General features: G+C 38.2%; 2 protein-coding genes across 3 annotated transcripts in view; one reads left to right on the top strand and one right to left on the bottom strand.

The window, feature by feature from the left end:
- Positions 1-12: 12 nt before the first annotated feature.
- LOC127430606 (protein SET) lies at positions 13-5406 on the bottom strand. Of its 2 annotated transcripts, none has more exons than XM_051680496.1 (8): positions 5135-5406; positions 4096-4153; positions 3264-3406; positions 2929-3032; positions 2717-2830; positions 2454-2624; positions 1265-1403; positions 13-839 (listed from the first exon to the last, which is right to left on the bottom strand). In XM_051680496.1, exons 1-8 carry the CDS (start codon positions 5205-5207, stop codon positions 835-837), a joined length of 807 nt encoding a protein of 268 aa, XP_051536456.1. In that variant the 5' UTR covers positions 5208-5406; the 3' UTR covers positions 13-834. The 2 variants fall into 2 exon arrangements, with proteins under 2 accessions (XP_051536456.1, XP_051536455.1); XM_051680495.1 differs by having other exon boundaries at positions 1260-1403; positions 5135-5404.
- A 2174-nt stretch (positions 5407-7580) lies between these two features.
- The window catches only part of LOC127430578 (cytospin-A-like), a 43255-nt gene continuing 33620 nt past the window's right edge, over positions 7581-17215 (top strand). The window contains exon 1 of the mRNA XM_051680438.1: positions 7581-7742. The gene's annotated coding sequence lies outside the window, so the exon portion shown is untranslated. The remainder of the gene's footprint in view (positions 7743-17215) is intronic.

Here is a 17215-nt window from a genome sequence, read left to right as displayed (position 1 = left end):
TAGAGCTCTTGTAAGATTCTACAGGCTTTATTTTCTCATTTAAATAATCCTTTAATTAGCCAAGCTCAAAATTACAAGAGGAAGTTTTTTTTTAATTTTTTTTATTAAAAATGTTTCAAACCTCATGGGTGTCTGTAAAACATTACAATGAAAAGTCAATCAACACAAACCCTAATGTTGATGTGTCAAATGCCCAGGCGCCCCACCCGACCCCATTGAACCGTCAACAATAATAACTGCCATACCCTGATATTGACCCCAAAACATTTACAAGAGGTGACAGGAGCTAGCTGGTGCTTTTCCTTTTGTCCAATATTATCACATAGGAAACGGTGTCAACTCTTTGGGGCCCACCTCTGCATTAATGAAAATATAAAAATGAAAAAGTGGCTAGGTATGTACGCTATGATTAGATCATCACTGCACCATGGCTTATTACTTCAACTCACAACCATTCACAGAAAAAGAAAAAAATCATTTAATATACTTTAATGTAAACTGCTATTTACTTCAGTTTAGTCTACGGAGGATGACGTGCAGGTTATTAATATTTTGTATTTGTCTTTGGAGATGGATGCAATTAAAGATGACGCAAGAGGCTTCAGCAACGAGATGCCACTAGTTTTCCAATGCAGGTACTGTATGTCCAGGGAATTAACTGGGTTTTAGACATGGTCAGGACAAAAGAGGCTTCAGTAGACAGAAGATGGAGCACAAAAAATAAAAAATAAAAAAAGCTTTTTGCTCCCATGTTTGGAGGGTGACTTCAAAAAGGAAAGAACAGGTATGAAAGTGTCGGAATATGTCCTTAACAGCCTCTAGTCATCCTCACCATCATCCTAAAAGAGTAAAAAAAAAAAAAAAATAAAAAAAAAAAAGAAGAAAAATAAGAAATATTCACTTAAATTTGGGGTATATCTGTGCCAGTTTCTGAAGCTAATAAATACAAGTACTAAATGGCGCCAGGGCCAGTAATGGTAAAGTACACACTGCATTCATACTTAGGAAAAGTAAAATGATGAACTAAATATTGGGAATAATCTAGTGACAGAGAACTTCACTGCCAAAACCGCAGTTTAAACCTTACACAAAAATGTACAAAACTGACCAGAGAATTAATTCAGAAAACATTGGGTTGTTACCCATCATGGGGGCCAATTTGCAAAATAAGATATTTGTTAATGTGCTAACATAACTGGTAACCTGTTCTGCAGCATTCAACTTTTTCCTTGACGGCTTAATTTGAAGTTCTCTCTCACCTCACCATCTTCTCCATCCTCCTCCTCTTCATCTTCCTCTCCTTCGTCTTCATCACCCTCTTCGTCAATGTCCTCCAGGCCCTCCTCCTCTTCCTCATCATCATCCTCCTCACCTTCACCCTCTTCTTCATCCATATCAGGGACCTGAGTAAAACAAAACAAGTTAAATGCAAGTTCTCACTCACATTATTGCAGAGGGGTATTCCAGAAAGCAAGGTTAACTTACCGTGACATAAACCCTGAACTCTTGGTTGATTAACCCAAAACGTGCTTATTCGCAGTATGTAGGTTCCAAAACACCTGCGCAGGGTTATTTCACTCAACCGTGAATTTGAAAAAGAGTTTGTGTGCATTCACGGTGAAATCAGAAAGGCAATCTCAGCATATCACCGAACTCTTAAATCACCACGGAAACAAACTAAGAAGAAATGTACGCCATATTTCAGTGACGCAGAACATGAAGTTTTAATGATTGCAAACGGGCATTACTTCATCTTCAATCGTAATAGCGATAGGAGCTGCATCGGTTTAGGACAGAGATTGCTTGACAGAAAGTATACTGAATCATTGCGTGAATTATTAAATTAATAAAACTATAAAGTTTTAACGTACATGTAAAAGCTTAATTCAACATTAATATTAGACCTCGCTCACCTACATTAATATTTATTAGGTCGACCGTTATGTTATTTGTTTGCACTGAACTTCATTAGAAGTACTAACATTCATATTCTATTAATATTATGATAATAGGATATAGATTTACTATATATTTTAAGATTAATATTTTCATTGATTGAATGTAAAAAGCCCTTTCTTTACAGTGAAGAGTGTGGAGTCCTTTCCAATGTGTTCCAAGTTAAAAATATTACAGTATTAAAAACTTCTCATTAAAAAGCACAATGTAAACAATTTGTTCACTTTTGAATGCAAATATGTGGTGAGACTGGAAATGCCGGGGAGAAGATTTGTGAGGTAAAGATTGCATTTTACCATAATCTGAGCTTTCACGCCCACTGTGTCATTATCAAAAGGGAACGTTGCTATGGCTACTTACCCTGAAAGTTGCCTCAATTTTTGGAATCGAAAGTTGAGGTTATCCACTTTGAGTAAACTTTCCTGGGTAAGTCGCTTAACCTGTTTTCTGGAATACCCCCCAGGTGTTTCTTTATGCTTAACGATTACACTTCATACCAGGTAGTATTGCAAAGGGTTGGGCCAGATGTCGTCCTTTATGACCTCCCCGAGTTCATCGGCCCCAGCATCAGAATGATCGGTGAACCAGGTGAAGAAGCTCTCTGGTTCTTCATGTTGCCTTTTCTTCCCTGCCTTGTTCGGTGTCTGTCCAGCACGCTTTGTTAGGTCCTGGATCAGTTAATAGAAACCCAAATAGAACTGCATTACAAAGAAATACAGATTATAATGGGTGTTCTGAGGACAAAAGAATGTGAACCTACCTTTCCAGCCTTCCATTTGATTTCAGTGGATTTTGAAGACGGGTCACCGCTCTCGTTCAAGTGGAACTCTTTTGAGAGGACTTTGTTTTCAAAGTACGGATTTTCATCAAAGTACTGCAGAGACAGCATAAAATTTATCAGTTTCAGACAATAGGTCAATCCTAGCTGTATACTGCCTTTTCAAACGTGACCAGACAATAATCGATACTTACAAAATCTATTCTGTAACCTGACTTGATGTCCTCAAACTCTGTGACCTCCACTCTGGTCAGATAATGAAGTGCTTCTTCATCCTCCTCACCGAGCAAGGCTGAGACTAGAAATCATACACACAAACACAAGAAAAAAAAAAAAAGAAAGAAAAAAAAAAATTTTATATAAAAATTTGAGTAAATAAATAGTCCAAGCACAATGAAAATAGTACTAACAAACAGAATTCACACCTAAGCTGATCCATGGGTTTCAACATTATATTTGTTTTCATTATCAAATTGTTTAATTAACATTATATTTGAGTTTCTATATTAAGCTCTCATAATTCTCTTACCTTGTGGATGGTTGACAAATGTTGTGACCCAGAAGTTTGGAATTTTGGCTATGAGTTCTGATCTCTTCTGGAAGAATGGCTGACGTAGCTTATTGTACTTCTGCTCTACTTTTAGAATTTCCTCACTCGCTTGTTCATTCAATCTGTAGAAAACAACAAAAAAGCTATAATTTAACAAATGCATTTAATGCATACAACACAGTAAATAATTATAAGGAATTCTCTCAATTTATTCACTCTCATGCCATCCCAGATGTGTATGACTTTTTCTGCAGAACACAAACAAATATTTTCAGAATAATATCTCAACTCGGTAGGTCCATACAATGCAAGTGAATGGTGACCAAAACCTTTATGCTGCCTTTGTGCTTTTTGGAACTTAAAAGGCAATCCATAATACTCCTTTTTCACTGTACATCTTGCCATTGCATTCTCCTTGGCAATCATGATTTTAAGCTTGATTACACTTCATAATGACATGTGCAGAGCGATAGATGGCCCTATAGGAAGTGTAATAGAGCTTGATCAATAGAAAATTCCCACACATTTTGGTCTGTTCTCACCCAAACTGACTGGATCACTTCAGAAGACATGGATTAAACCACATGAGTTTTATGGATTACTTTAATGCTGCGTTTGTGAGCTTTTTGGAGCTTCAAAGATTTGGTCACCATTCACTTGCATTGTATGGACCTGCAGAGCAGAGAAATTCTTCTAAAAATCTGTGTGTTCTGCAGAAGAAAGTTATACACATCTGGGTAAATGATGAAAGAATTTTCATTATGGGGTGGAACTGTTCCTTTAAAGAGCACTGGCAAAGGTTGTAAGTTACCTGTCAATTTCATTCTGTACTTCATCGATGTGTTCAATTGCCTCCTGTTGCTCTTTTTCTAAAATGCATTAAAACCAACACATTAATAACAAACATTGACCACGCATCGCACAATGCATATAAAAACACACAAAAGCAATTTTGTGCAAAATTGCACATAGTTGCCAGTGGATGTAAAATTCTTATAGAAACTAATAGAAAAGCACGACTTTCCAAAATACACACCAAACACCTACATACGCGGAAACAATATAAATACCAAGCATTAATACAGCACATAAACTAGGCCGCATTTTCGGGCCACTCTGATCCAAATCAAACTAATAAAGGAAACGTAAAAGTAAAAGCGATGCAAACACACGGTGTATCGGTCGACCAGCTCAATCCAGTCCTGTTTCAGCAGCTGCTGCGCAAGGCCGCGAGGTTTAAACGTAGGAGGCCACACGCTGAGCCAATTTACCATCCTCAAAATGATTTACACATCTACTGTCCGTGCATTAACAGCCAAACGGCAGACATTTATTTGCACCTTTCTGAGCACCAAAGCAGCACTTCTATAGTGATTTCCAAAGCAGCGTGGTTCGGTGACACATGTGGGAACCGTTCGTGATGGCGGGGAGACACAATAACCAGTTAGCCTATTAGCGCCCAACATTGGCTCTATACAGCGCACAACAAAAAACATTCGAGTTGGATTTTCCCAAACAGCATGTACGCACAGAGGAATGATGAAACCCCACCAAGAAATGTGAAGTTTTGATAAACTAAACTGAGCGCGAGCCCAGTGTTCGTCGCGCGTGGCACAATGAAGCCGCCGCGCGAGGAAACATCATGGCCTCCGGTGCGCGCGCGACATCCTTTTGCTGACATAGCCCTGCAAAACGCGACTTCTGGTGAATTCAACGGGAACGAAATCAGGCTCGCGTTAAGAATTAAAATGCATGCTGAGCACATAGTTAAAACGGTGATTCGCGATTTAAACGCAAAGGGTGCAAGTTGTTGAAAATGGCGGTGCGCAAGGAGGCCGCCATTACTTTACCCGAGGTCTCCTCCGCTCCGTCGTGATTGGAGTTCTGCTCCTTTCGGCTCACTTTCGCCGCCGATGCCGACATTATTCCCCCACAGTCGAGGATTTGCCTTCTTACTCCCGAAACAAAAACTCCAAAACGTCCTCCTCCACTTAAGGAAAGCGAAAGAAGGGAAAAGTAAAGTTGACTGTTGCTCAGTTAAGAAGTGCGAATATCACAACGTGTGTTGCGCTACCACACAAAACACACGCACACTCAAATGAGAGATGCGTCTCACACTAGTACGCGCCTCCTCTTTTCTGACACCCACCGCTACTGTGCTCGCATGCGCGCCCCCTCCCGGCCATCCTAAGAACAGAGCCACACCTCCACAGAGGCAGTTTAGCAGACACGGACCAAAGGTATTAAAATTAATGGAAGTTGCTATGGCTACTAACATACCGTGAAAGTTACCTCAGTTTTTGGAACCGAAAGCTAAGGTTATCCGCTTACAAATATCAAAGTTCAAAGATTCCAAAGATCAAAACCTTGATCTTTTGACATATAAGAGTTCATTGTACTATAAAAACATACTGTACGTTTCAGAACTGAAAACTTCCTCCTTAATAGAAAAAGAGCTTTTATTTAAACCAGGCTGTTGAAACCACTTGTTTGGAATTTGTGGAACTTGTGATGTCACAAGGACCAAATACATCTGCATATGACTGCCTCTTCAGCAAGACATGAATGCCTATTTTTTTTTTTTTTTTATCATTGCACCAGTCACACAGGTGTAGAGGAGAGAGGGACACATGTGCCTATCTGGATTTAAATGTTTTTTACACTAGATGAATGGCTTTGACCGTTATTATGCATCTCGCGCTTCTTTTAAAAGACGCAATGTCAAGTTATAACTCTAAAAAGGAGACCTCTATTCTATTTCATTCAGCTGCAATGTGTCTTGCTGTTTTGAAAGCATCCTGGACCATTTTTGCACGCATCTCTGCTATATTTAATTGTTGGTCTTTTGTAAGCATGCACTAGATGGACGTGTATACATTCAGATGAATTGTGTTGGGTGTACATTGTGTGTTAACCCTGAGATGTATTTTTCTAAATTATAAATGTGAAGCTTATTTATTTTCTTCTGACTGAGTTTTAAATAAAGCTATATTTGAAGGGCTGCACGAAGTTAGCCAATCAGAACAGTGGGCTTTTACATTGAAGTCTTAAAGGCCCAAATAGCTTAAAATCGAGCATTTCAGACAGAGGGCCAGAGAGAGGGTGGAAAAATTATTATATATTATAAAATTATGACTGTTTTGGTGCAAAATAACTTTACTGACATTATAATTGTACCTCAGGGAATATAATACAATTATATAAAAAAAAAAAAAGAGTATGTCATGACCCCTTTAAATGCTAAATGCTATGGTCTTCTTTGACCACTTGTGTTCAGATTTCGAGGGGATTGTCTTTGATTTCACGATGTCAGTGCAAAGGCGGACTGACCATCAGGAGAACCGGGACTTTTCCCGCTGGGCCGGCCACGAAACGGGGCAGCGATATCGAAAATGGGCCACAATATGACGAAGGGGGCCGTGAAACGGCGCCTGCGATATGTCGACAAATTTTCTCCAGGACTGATTTTTTCCCAGTCCGCCATTACTGCTTGATAAAAAAGTAAGAAAGCACGAATCAAACTGGTGCCCTGTTTCTTCCAGATGCAGTTGAAATTTACTCTAAGCACAAATGTAACACTTTGAGCAGAGTTCTCAGTTATTTTAGTAGAGTATCTGTATGGAGCTTCAGATGTGTGTCCTTGTCATCTGTGTGCCTGCAGGTTGATACCAGACACACTAAAGAAGACCCGTTAAGTTCTTGTGCTTGTGTATGTATTCGCATTTTTTAATTTTCTGTTGGGACATTTTTTTTTTAAGCCATCCGTAACCGGAAAAGTTAAAACTCTTGTTTAAGCACAGCGGTTGATTGAAAGGTGAGGGCTGGTGCTTCACTGCTGTCGGGGACACATTCAGGACGGATTAGCGTTTACGCCTCATATGCGATGTGGTCACATGTGTTTTTGACTACCACCACCCGAAATGCATCTTAATACCAGGTGTAAATGGGGTCCTAGTCACTATTCACTTTCATTGCATCTTTTTGCCATACAATGAAAGTGAACTGTGATCGAGGCTGTCATTCTGCCTAACATCTCCATTTGTGTTCCACGGTAGGAAAAAAATACTATGGGTTTGGAACAACACGAGGGTTGAATAAATTATTTACAATTATACATCATTTAAATTTTTTGGGGTGATCTATCCTTTTAAGCAAAAGCAGAATATATCCATAGTCACCACGACACGCGGACGCTAAGACTTTTATTTTGAAAAATTTATCCCTGTACTGAAAAATAATGAGAGTTATTTACTGCTTCACACCGCGATTGGTTTCGGTTTGGCAGGGGAACTGGGAAACACTAGCATCACTTAGCTGCTGGGGAGTCGGACAATCTGAGATAATAAATAAATAAAAAATAAAAAAAGTAAAGAATTCAGAGCTGTTCATTTTCTGCAATGAATACGTCAGCTAATGTCGATTCGGATACACATTAAGAAGTTCTCCGAGGAGCGCAAGGTAAAATTTAATTTTGAAGTTATTGTCCTCTTCTTGATTGCTTATTCTTCTGAATTGCGTCCCGTTGGCTTGATTGTGGACGGTACTGTCGGGAAATATCGGCACAGGCCCACAAGTAGCGTTTCGAACCTTTTTTTACCCCCGAAGTGGTCTGTATTGTAACAATGTATCTCTAGAGAGTGACCGCTCGTTTTTGGGGTTCGATATCATCAGTTACACTGTTGCAGTTTGCTTTGACAAGTTTTTGCCTTGATATAAATGTTAGTTTGGCCATAAAAGTAGCTGTGCCTTTGTCATAGTTAGTTAAAATTATGCATATTTGACAAAAGTTATAAAGAAGCTTGCATCAAAAGTTTCATTCATTGATTCCAACTCGTTTTACGTGCTCTAAATTTGATAAATCTTTCATGATCTTTTTATTCCTTTTCTATGTGAGTGTTCTGTGTTTCTCAAAAGTGTCAGTTGCAGTTCACTTTACACGAATCCACACTACGTCTTCAGAGTGCGTCAGTATAATGGGAAGTGATTTCCTTTACATTTGTTTGGAATAGATCCATAGCTTTTTGATGAGCTGGCTTGAATTGATTCTAGCAGGCAGCAGCGCATTCCAGTCAACACAATGTTCCCTGACATCCAAAGCATTTTGTGGAGTGCTTTAGGGGTAAAGTATGGGAAACGCCAAACCTCCATTGTATTAGATCATGTCAGATTGGCCAGAATGATTGCAGTAGATTTCATGTTTAATGAAGTAGCAAACAATTTGATGGTAATAGTGGGAGTGCTTTGTTTTGCTTCATTTTGTTTTTTAGCTCAAGGAGGCATTTCTGCCTTTGAACTGGAGTACATTAAGTATTTGAGGTTTCTCTTCATTACTTTTCAGTTTCTGTTTTACAGATCTGTTTTTAGGCAAAACGGCCCTTGAGGAATATTTTTCATGGTCTGTAGCAGATTTGTCATTTTAATCACTTTCAGATTCAGAACTCAACACTTGACACAGTTCAGCAATGATTGGTTAGTCATGCATTGTAATTGCTAAGATTCAGCTTGTCTGGTTTATCTTCAATTCCCAATGGATAAAATTAAGCCCCATCCTACATTTATTTATTTTTTTTTTTAACTAATTGAATATTCTGTTTAACTCAAATGTGTCAGATTATGCAAGTAAATGGATTGCGAACAACTTTTTTTGCTGACTTCAATAAATTCAAATTTTCATTTTTTCACATGTTTTGACTATAAAAACTCACGTTAAAAATACATTCTCTGAAAAACCTAAATATCTTATGCAGTGTTGTTTCTAAAACAAGATAAATCAAATTGATCTTGTTTTAAGGATTTTTACAGGAAAACAATACAAAAATTATCAAAGGTCTTAATTTTTTTTCTAGTATGATTCAACGTGAATTTTCTTGATAAAATATGATCATGCCTGGTAACATGTGCATGTAAAATGGCTAGAAATAGCATTTTAACTTAGCATAAAGCTGACAATTTAAACAAGGTTTATTTATTTTTCTTCTGCTCCAAACTTACTTCAAACTTACTTCTCCATCTGCTCGTATGAATGTAACGCATCATAAGAAAGTGTTTCACCGCTGTTCAAATGCACTTTGGATCGCATCATTTATATGTATAAATGTTTTCCATCCGAAAGGACTAAATATTAAATGAAACAAATGACAATAAAATGTAAAGTAATCTCTTCAGTAATCAAAATACTTTTTGAATGTAACTGTATTCTAAATACCAATGATTTAAATTGTAACTGTAGTGGAATACAGTTACTTATATTTTGTATTTTAAATATGTAATCCCGTTACATGTATTTTGTGTCCCCCAACCCTTCACATAGGACAGACGTGTCAGTCTCTCTCCCTCTTCTCTAGCATCTGGCTTCCTTTTAATCTCTCCCCACCCTCACTAGAACAAGAAACAGGTGTTAGACTCATCATAAACAGGTGACAATCCTTACCGTCCTCATCTCCATTCACACACTAACGCTCAACCACACCCCCCTGCCACCACAAATGTGTTTTGGTGGGGGGGTTAGCCTCTGTCAATAACTTGGGGCTTTTTACCCCAAATACTATCCTTTCACTTATTGGGCAGTTATTGAAAAGCTTTTGATTTAATCACTATGGACAAAACTGAAACTGCCGAATAAGTAATTTTGTCCCAAAATAAATGTGATGATTTTAGGGATTTTAATTAGCTACATAAATACATAATTATTATTATTATTTTTTTTAATACAGTTGACCTCAAAATCAACCTTTAGACATTACATGTAATGAACTCCTGGATCAGGAAAATTTTGCACGGCATAGTGACAAACAGGTAGTGATGTGGTAGTTTTTTTATGCTTTTTAGTGCTTAGGGAAAAAATAATATCAAATTTAGCCCCTTTGTACCCTACTTATAGGGATGGTTCACCTAAAAATGAAAACTCATTATTTACTCACCCTCATCTCATCCAAATCCATATGATTTTCTTTCATCTGTGGAGCATAAAAGGAGATTTAAGTCACCATTCACATTCATTGCCTCTTTTTTTCCATACTTTGAAAGTGAATGGTGACTGAGGCTGTCATTTTGCATTTTGTCTTTAGTGTTGCACAGCAGAAAGAGCATTATTTCAGATTTGGAACAAAAGCCTTTTAACATTTTGCTTATAGGACATACTGATCCTTTTCAATACATTTTTTTGATTGTCCGTCTATAAGCACTTCATTAGAAATGGAGATTGGTATTGGTTTTAGCAGGGTCGGGCGGAAAGGACTGCCAGCAGACTTAATGGGATGTGCTGTGGACTCCCTTCATACTGATGCTCAATTAACAAGCTGCTGCTGTGTCAGATCTGCAAGGAATTTCCATTTAGATGCATGTGTATTTGCTCTGGAATAGCTAAGGGATAGTTCGCCTAAAATGCTGCAACAGACTGTCAGGTCAGGAGTACTATGGTCACTGTTTTTGTAGTCCTTCAGAGATTCCTGAATTGTTTTGTTCTGCTTGGCTCCACTCCCTCCAGAACAAGCCCCTTAGAGTGCTGTTTGTTTTTCAAAAGCTTCCTATTATTTCCCATGAGGTCTAGAGAGTCCCTGCTCCCTTTAATGTTGGAAAAACAGGCCAAACTTCACTGTGACCTTCCTTTCAGATGGGGAGGTAACAGACCAACATCTTTACCACATGGAACTCCACTGACAAAACAACATCTGTTTCTCTTGAGCACGGTGCTTTTGATTTTTGTGATCATTTTGCAGGATTGTTTGGTTCTATGCTTGTTTTTGCACATTTATTCAGAGTTTTTCCAAGGAGAAGCATATACACTGACAGGGTCCATTTTATCAGCCCATTTATTTTTGCTCATCTGCTGCATTGGGCATGTTTTCTCATTGTGCGCTACACATGAGCCAAATGACTTTCCACCTTATTGCACATATTTAAAGCCCCATCAGACACTGTTACTTCCACAGTCAAACCAACCACACTGTAAGGAGTGTGGACATGCCATCAGACAAAAGCAAAGTGTCTTGTTGGAATACGAAACTGGATTTTTGAAACTGTTGAGCACATAGGCTAAAGTTGAGTGCGCAATATAGGAATTTAGTTTTTTGTTGGGCTATTATTTAACTTTTGTTTTAATCTTGTACATGTTGAGTGGAATTTTGAAATTTAGGTTTTTGTTTTGCTTTTGTTGTACATGTAAAGTTGTGTGGACCTTTTGAAATTTGACTTGTTTTACCATTGTGCATATGCAGCCTTAGGTTTTTGTTTCACATTCATTTGACTTTGTTGTACTCTTGTGTAAAGTTGAGTGTATCCTGTGTTTTTGTTTGGACATCTGTGTTGAGAATCACGGTCTGAACAGGTGCACTGGGGCATCTTTATGCACCTGGAATGACCATTGACCCCAAGAGACCCAGTAAGACATGCAATCTTTTGGTGAAGTCCAAGAGTGGGTACCTCAGTTGAAAGAAACCCACCCCTCTTCTAAATGGGAAAAAAAGCTTTGAAAACATCCCCTTCTAGAGCCTTATTATATACCTTGTTTCCCATTGGCCAGACTCTTTTTGAGAGTGAGATCTTGAGTAAGTGTTATAGGATGCCTGATTGTCTATGCTGAAATATTTAATCTGTTGTTTTTACAAACACTGAATAACATGTGTGTGAATGACACACAGCTTAGATTGGTAATCATTTTTTTTTTTTTCTAAATTTTATCCCCATTATTCCCAATTTGGAATGCCCAATTCCCACTACTTAGTAGGTCCTCGTGGTGGCACGGTTACTCACCTCAATCCGGGTGGTGGAGGATTAATCCCAGTTGCCTCCACTTCTGAGACAGTCAATCCGCGCATCTCATCACGTGGCTTGCTGTGCATGACACCGCAGAGGCTCACAGCACGTGGAGGCTCATGCTACTATCCGCGATCCACGCACAACTTACCATGCACCCCATTAGAGCGAGAACACCTAATTGTGACCACCGAGTCACTCAGCATGCCCTAGATTCAAACTCGTGACTCCAGGGGTGGTAGTTCAGATTGGTAATCATTGAGGTTTTTCTGTTATCTGATATGGACCATGTTTGGAATGGAAGACTAACCTATTGCTTACTGATACTATGCAGTGTACACTGAATATTGCTGTATAATTTAAATTAGAATGTGAAACAGTATGCATTATGCAACAAACATTTCAAGCAGTAGTATAAGTTGTCGCATAACATGTTGCATGTTTAGACTAATTAGGCAAGCTGCATCCAATTAGCTCAGAAATAAGTAGCTATTCTGTATTTTTAATCCAATTTTGTGTTAAATAGTTTTAACTTTAGACATTCTGATAAATGTCAAAACATTAAAAACCGCAACAGATATTACTTCTAAAAAGTAGTTTGTCACATTGGAAATGGAAGGTTAAATTAATAGCATTGCATTGTGGGACAAAGTATCTGGCACCATATGTTCTTTTGTATATAGCGCAATACGTGTATTTTGCCAAACCTGCATACTATGACAATTTGCATATGATGCACAGTATAAAATAATGATATACACAGCAGAATTAGTAAGAATACTTTGCTCTTCTGAACATAGACATGGATTTTCTTGTGTGGTCCTGCATGTTTGAGGCTCTGTCTCTTTGGTGGGTGCTTTCACACTTGCAGTTTTGGTGCGCACCCAGGTTCAAATGATGTCAAAGTTTGGATAATGTGAACGCTGTTTTCTTAACTCTGGTGCGCACCTGGGAACTGAACCCGAATCCGCTTGAAAATTTGGTCTGGGGTACGATTCATGTGAACTCCAGTATGGTTCACTGCTGATATGATAGCAATCGTACCAAATCGCAGAAGTGAACCACTTGTGATGTATAATTTGCATGTGCAAGCTCCCGATGACAATTATTATGTTATAATGCATTTCTCATACCTGCTTGTCAAAATAAATCCCCTTCAGAGAGCAGCTCACATTCTTCACATCTCTTGCAACGCATCCGCGGGCACACGGCAGACAAACACTAATATTCATCTCATCATTGCACATTCAATGCATCCGCAGGAGACAAACACAAGTGTTGTGTTCCGAGGGTAATTCCAAAGAGATGAATACTTTAACACAGCGAAGCTCATGTCTTCTTGAGTTGTTAGTTACAGTGGTAAACAGGTGGCGCTTGTACTCACGTTAATGACACAAGCGAACCGCGGTTCGGACCCAAATAATATGATGTGAACAGAGACCAGCGGAGGAGGGGGGAGGAAACAAACTCTGGTTCGTTCCAAGAAGTGGAACAAAGTGTGAAAGCACCCTAAGAATCGTATTCATACTTCATAGATATTGTGTTGAAGTGTAGTGGCAGTGCAGTTCTTAGCTCAGTGCTTAGCTTTGTGCGAATACCCAGTAGTGTAGTGAATAATGAAATGAAGTCCGAGTGGAACATTTAAGGTTTGGTAGAAAGTTGGCTGCAGTGAGCTATCAACTGGCAAGTGGGAGTGCAGCTAACTTGGATTAACCGGAGCATTTTACTGCCGAGTGTCTTTACGACAGTGTGCAGGACTTAATCTATTCCATTCATTACATTGTCTGTGTCCTATCTAGGGATGACACGATTATACGATTTTACTATTAACCACAACAAAGCCTTTCTTGCAAGGCAGTCCACGGTTGGTCATCTTTAGAACACTCTCAGGAGGCTATTTCCAGTCATGAAAGTGCAGCTTCTATCTACTTGAATGAGGAAAGACCAAAATCTCCAAAAGGGTTGGTCAAGATTACGATGAAATGACATTTCAAACAAGCAGTAAAATCTAACAACACTGGTATCATAAATTGTGCTTCTTTACACTAAAACCCACTATTTTTCTGGCTTGTATAGCTAATGCGCATGTGCGTTCAAGCAATGTCTATATATAGAAAGGTAATTGGCTCTTTTACCTGTAAGGCAGGACTTCCTTTCTACATCCGTTGACTGTTGGCTGCCGTTGGATGTTCCAGTTTCTCCCATTCATTTTTTTTTTTAAGAAGCGGCCTGTCTCTGTTAAATAGTCTGACCACGATTAAAAATGGCACAGTTCATTTTAGAGGTTGACCGATAGTGGATTTTACCGATACTGATAACTAGGTTGGGCAGTACCAGTCAATAACAGGTTAATCAACGGATAGTTTCTAAAATTTATACTGAATGAAAAAAAAAAAAAAACTCCAAGTAAAATAGTGCTGAACATTATCACAAAAATAAACAGTACTGACTGAACCATGTAAACGTATTGTACTTTAAAATGAAATAATATATTTGAACCAATATTAGAATTTTAAAGTCAGCTGATTTTTAAATTGATGTTGATTTTTAAATTGAGCACAATAAATACATAAACCATTCAGCACCGTTATATTATTGCATAGAACATTTCTATACTGGCTGTTTAAAAAAAAAAACAAAAACCTCAACTAATGTGCATAAAATAAAAAGTTTTAGTCAGCCCATATTCTTAAACATTAAGGCAAAATTAAAATTAGGGGGTAAACGCTTCAATAGACCGTTCACATGGTGTTACACTTGCACCGATTCCTACTACTCCAGACTCAAGCTTCATAATAACAGCAAAATACCACATCGTTTTTTTATTCAGAACAGTTGTATGTAGAGTAGCAATATTCACAGATAGCAGTGGTATTTGGCTGAACTCTGTGAAGCAGCTCAGACTATGAGCCCAAGCCAGGGGCTGTTCAGACAGATGGAACACAACAGACTGGAACCGAATGTGAGAATCTCGAAATACACATTTCAGTTGAACATCTTTCCTGACAAAGCATTTAAACAAATCATTGCTTAATCTGAGAAATGCTTATAAGAAAGCAAGACGCAACAGCCAAAGACCTCCACCAGCTGTAAGGGGCTGTTCACACCGAACACTTTTGCAACCATCCATTTGTTTATGTAAACACGTGCTAGACGAATTTCTTTGTTTCCCTTCGTCTCATGCAGGAGTGCTTTTTAGATACTGTGTCTAATTAAAGAGAACTTTTAAAAGCATACGGAGAAACAGGCTTTCTGTTAAACTGTATTTGTTGCACTGTGTCTAGCCTTTTTTAGCACAAGATTCTTGTGCTATCTGAAGTCATTGTGTTATAGTGAGGATAAAAAAAAAATGTAAATGTAACCGATTTGTTCATGCATTTCTCTCAGCTGCATGAATTTGATTTCTTACATCAGTAGCTTTAAATATGCAGCTTATCTTGCTAATGAATGCATAAACGTGACTGGATATAAACTAATGCAAATAGATGGTAATTGATGGTAACAATTGTGACATTTAAACATTTGGGTAGGACTTGCATGCATTTTTGTCACATTGTTCTAATCGATTGAGGTTAGCTTTAATGTTAGCATCCTCTCAGCCTTGTCGGCAAACATACTGTTCTCTTCTAATAAAAGCAGCTAGTCAACAAATTACTTTATAATGATGTCAACGTGAACTGTATACATACCTTTTCGTTGTTGATGTTTTAAATCCACATCTGAAGTGTTCCTCTCCATGCAGAGTGTAGTCTCACGTGTCAAAAACACCACAAGCATCAGTGAAGTGATAGTTTTTATTTTGCCTCTAGGGCGACTCTCATACTGTATAATGACAGCAGACCCTTCCCAGCCGGTCCAGCACCGGACGCAACGGGGAAAAACCATCGGTGTGGATTTTTGCTGCTAACCGATAGTTCCAGAAATCTGTTATCGGTTACGATTGATTGGCAAAATCGTTATATCAGTCGACCTCTAGTTCATTTAACCGTAAGAATTTAGAATTCACGGTTAAAAACCGTGAGATGCTTTATTTAAATGTGGCAAAAATATTATATATAAATGTTTACAGTCAGAAGTTTACATACCAAATACATTTAAACTCAGTTTTTCCACAATTCCTGACATTTAATCGTAGAAAACCTTCCCTGTCTTAGGTCAGTTATAGGGCTCCAGATTAAAAAAACGACTTAAGAGCCATTGGCACCTAAACTGAAACATTAAGGAGCCAAATCACAGAATTGCTAGATTTAGATTGCTGTTCAGAAACAAGATAGAAAGCAGAAGAAAAGACAGCTGATAACCCATTAATAGGAGGTTTAATAAACAGTATACATAGTTGAGGATATAAGTTTGCATTCCCTTTTGTCTCAAATGTTCACACCCCTTTCATAATTTATACAAATAAAAAAAAAAAAAATTTAGTACTGCTCTTCAGAATCTACATTACAGATATTTGCATATAGTAGTGTGTTGTCTTCTTGAGCATCAATGTTTTCACCTTGTGAAATAGTTGTGTACAAGTACCTCAACTGTCCTAAGTGTCAAAAGCGAACTCACACACTCTCTCTCTCTCTCTCTCTCTCTCTCTCTCTCTCTCTCTCTCTCTCATATACAAAGGTTCATCGCTAGGAGACAGAATGTGTCTCCTTCCTGTGATACCAGAGTGGTATGATGTCTGCATGGTGTTTATACTTGCGTACTATTGTTTGTACAGATGAACGTGGTACTTTCAGGCATTTGGAAATTGCTCCCAAGGATGAACCAGACTTGTAGAGGTCCACAATTTGTTTTCTGAGGTCTTGGGTGATTTCTTTAGATTTTCCCATGATGTCAAGCAAATGGGCAGTGAGTTTGAAGGTAGGCTTTTAAATACATCCACAAGTACACCTCCAATTGACTCCAATTAGCCAATTAGCTTATCAGACACTTATTGGCTAATTGCCTAAAGGCTTGACATCATTTTCTGGAATTTTCCAAGCTGCTTAAAGGCACAGTTAACTTAGTGTATTTAAACTTCTGACCCACTGGAATTGTGATATAGTCAATTAAAAGTGAAACAATCTGTCTGTAAACAATTGCTGGAAAAATTACTCATGTCATGCACAAAGTAGATGTCCTAAAAGACTTGCCAAAACTATAGTTTGCTAATATTAAATCTGTGGAACGGTTAAAAGGAG

This window comes from Myxocyprinus asiaticus, chromosome 40 (assembly GCF_019703515.2).
Source record: "Myxocyprinus asiaticus isolate MX2 ecotype Aquarium Trade chromosome 40, UBuf_Myxa_2, whole genome shotgun sequence".
Classification (NCBI taxonomy): domain Eukaryota; kingdom Metazoa; phylum Chordata; class Actinopteri; order Cypriniformes; family Catostomidae; genus Myxocyprinus; species Myxocyprinus asiaticus.
The sequence above is the reverse complement of the archived record's forward strand: the minus strand, read 5'-3'. Positions and strand labels throughout refer to the sequence as shown.

Coding starts and splice junctions, on each gene's coding strand:
- LOC127430606 (XM_051680495.1), bottom strand. CDS start 5,207: ATGTCGGCATCGGCGGCGAAAGTGAGCCGAAAGGAGCAGAACTCCAAT. Junction 2,831..2,928: donor CAGGTTACAGAATAGATTTT/GTAAGTATCGAT, acceptor CTGTCTCTGCAG/TACTTTGATGAAAATCCGTA. Junction 2,625..2,716: donor TCAAATGGAAGGCTGGAAAG/GTAGGTTCACAT, acceptor TAACTGATCCAG/GACCTAACAAAGCGTGCTGG.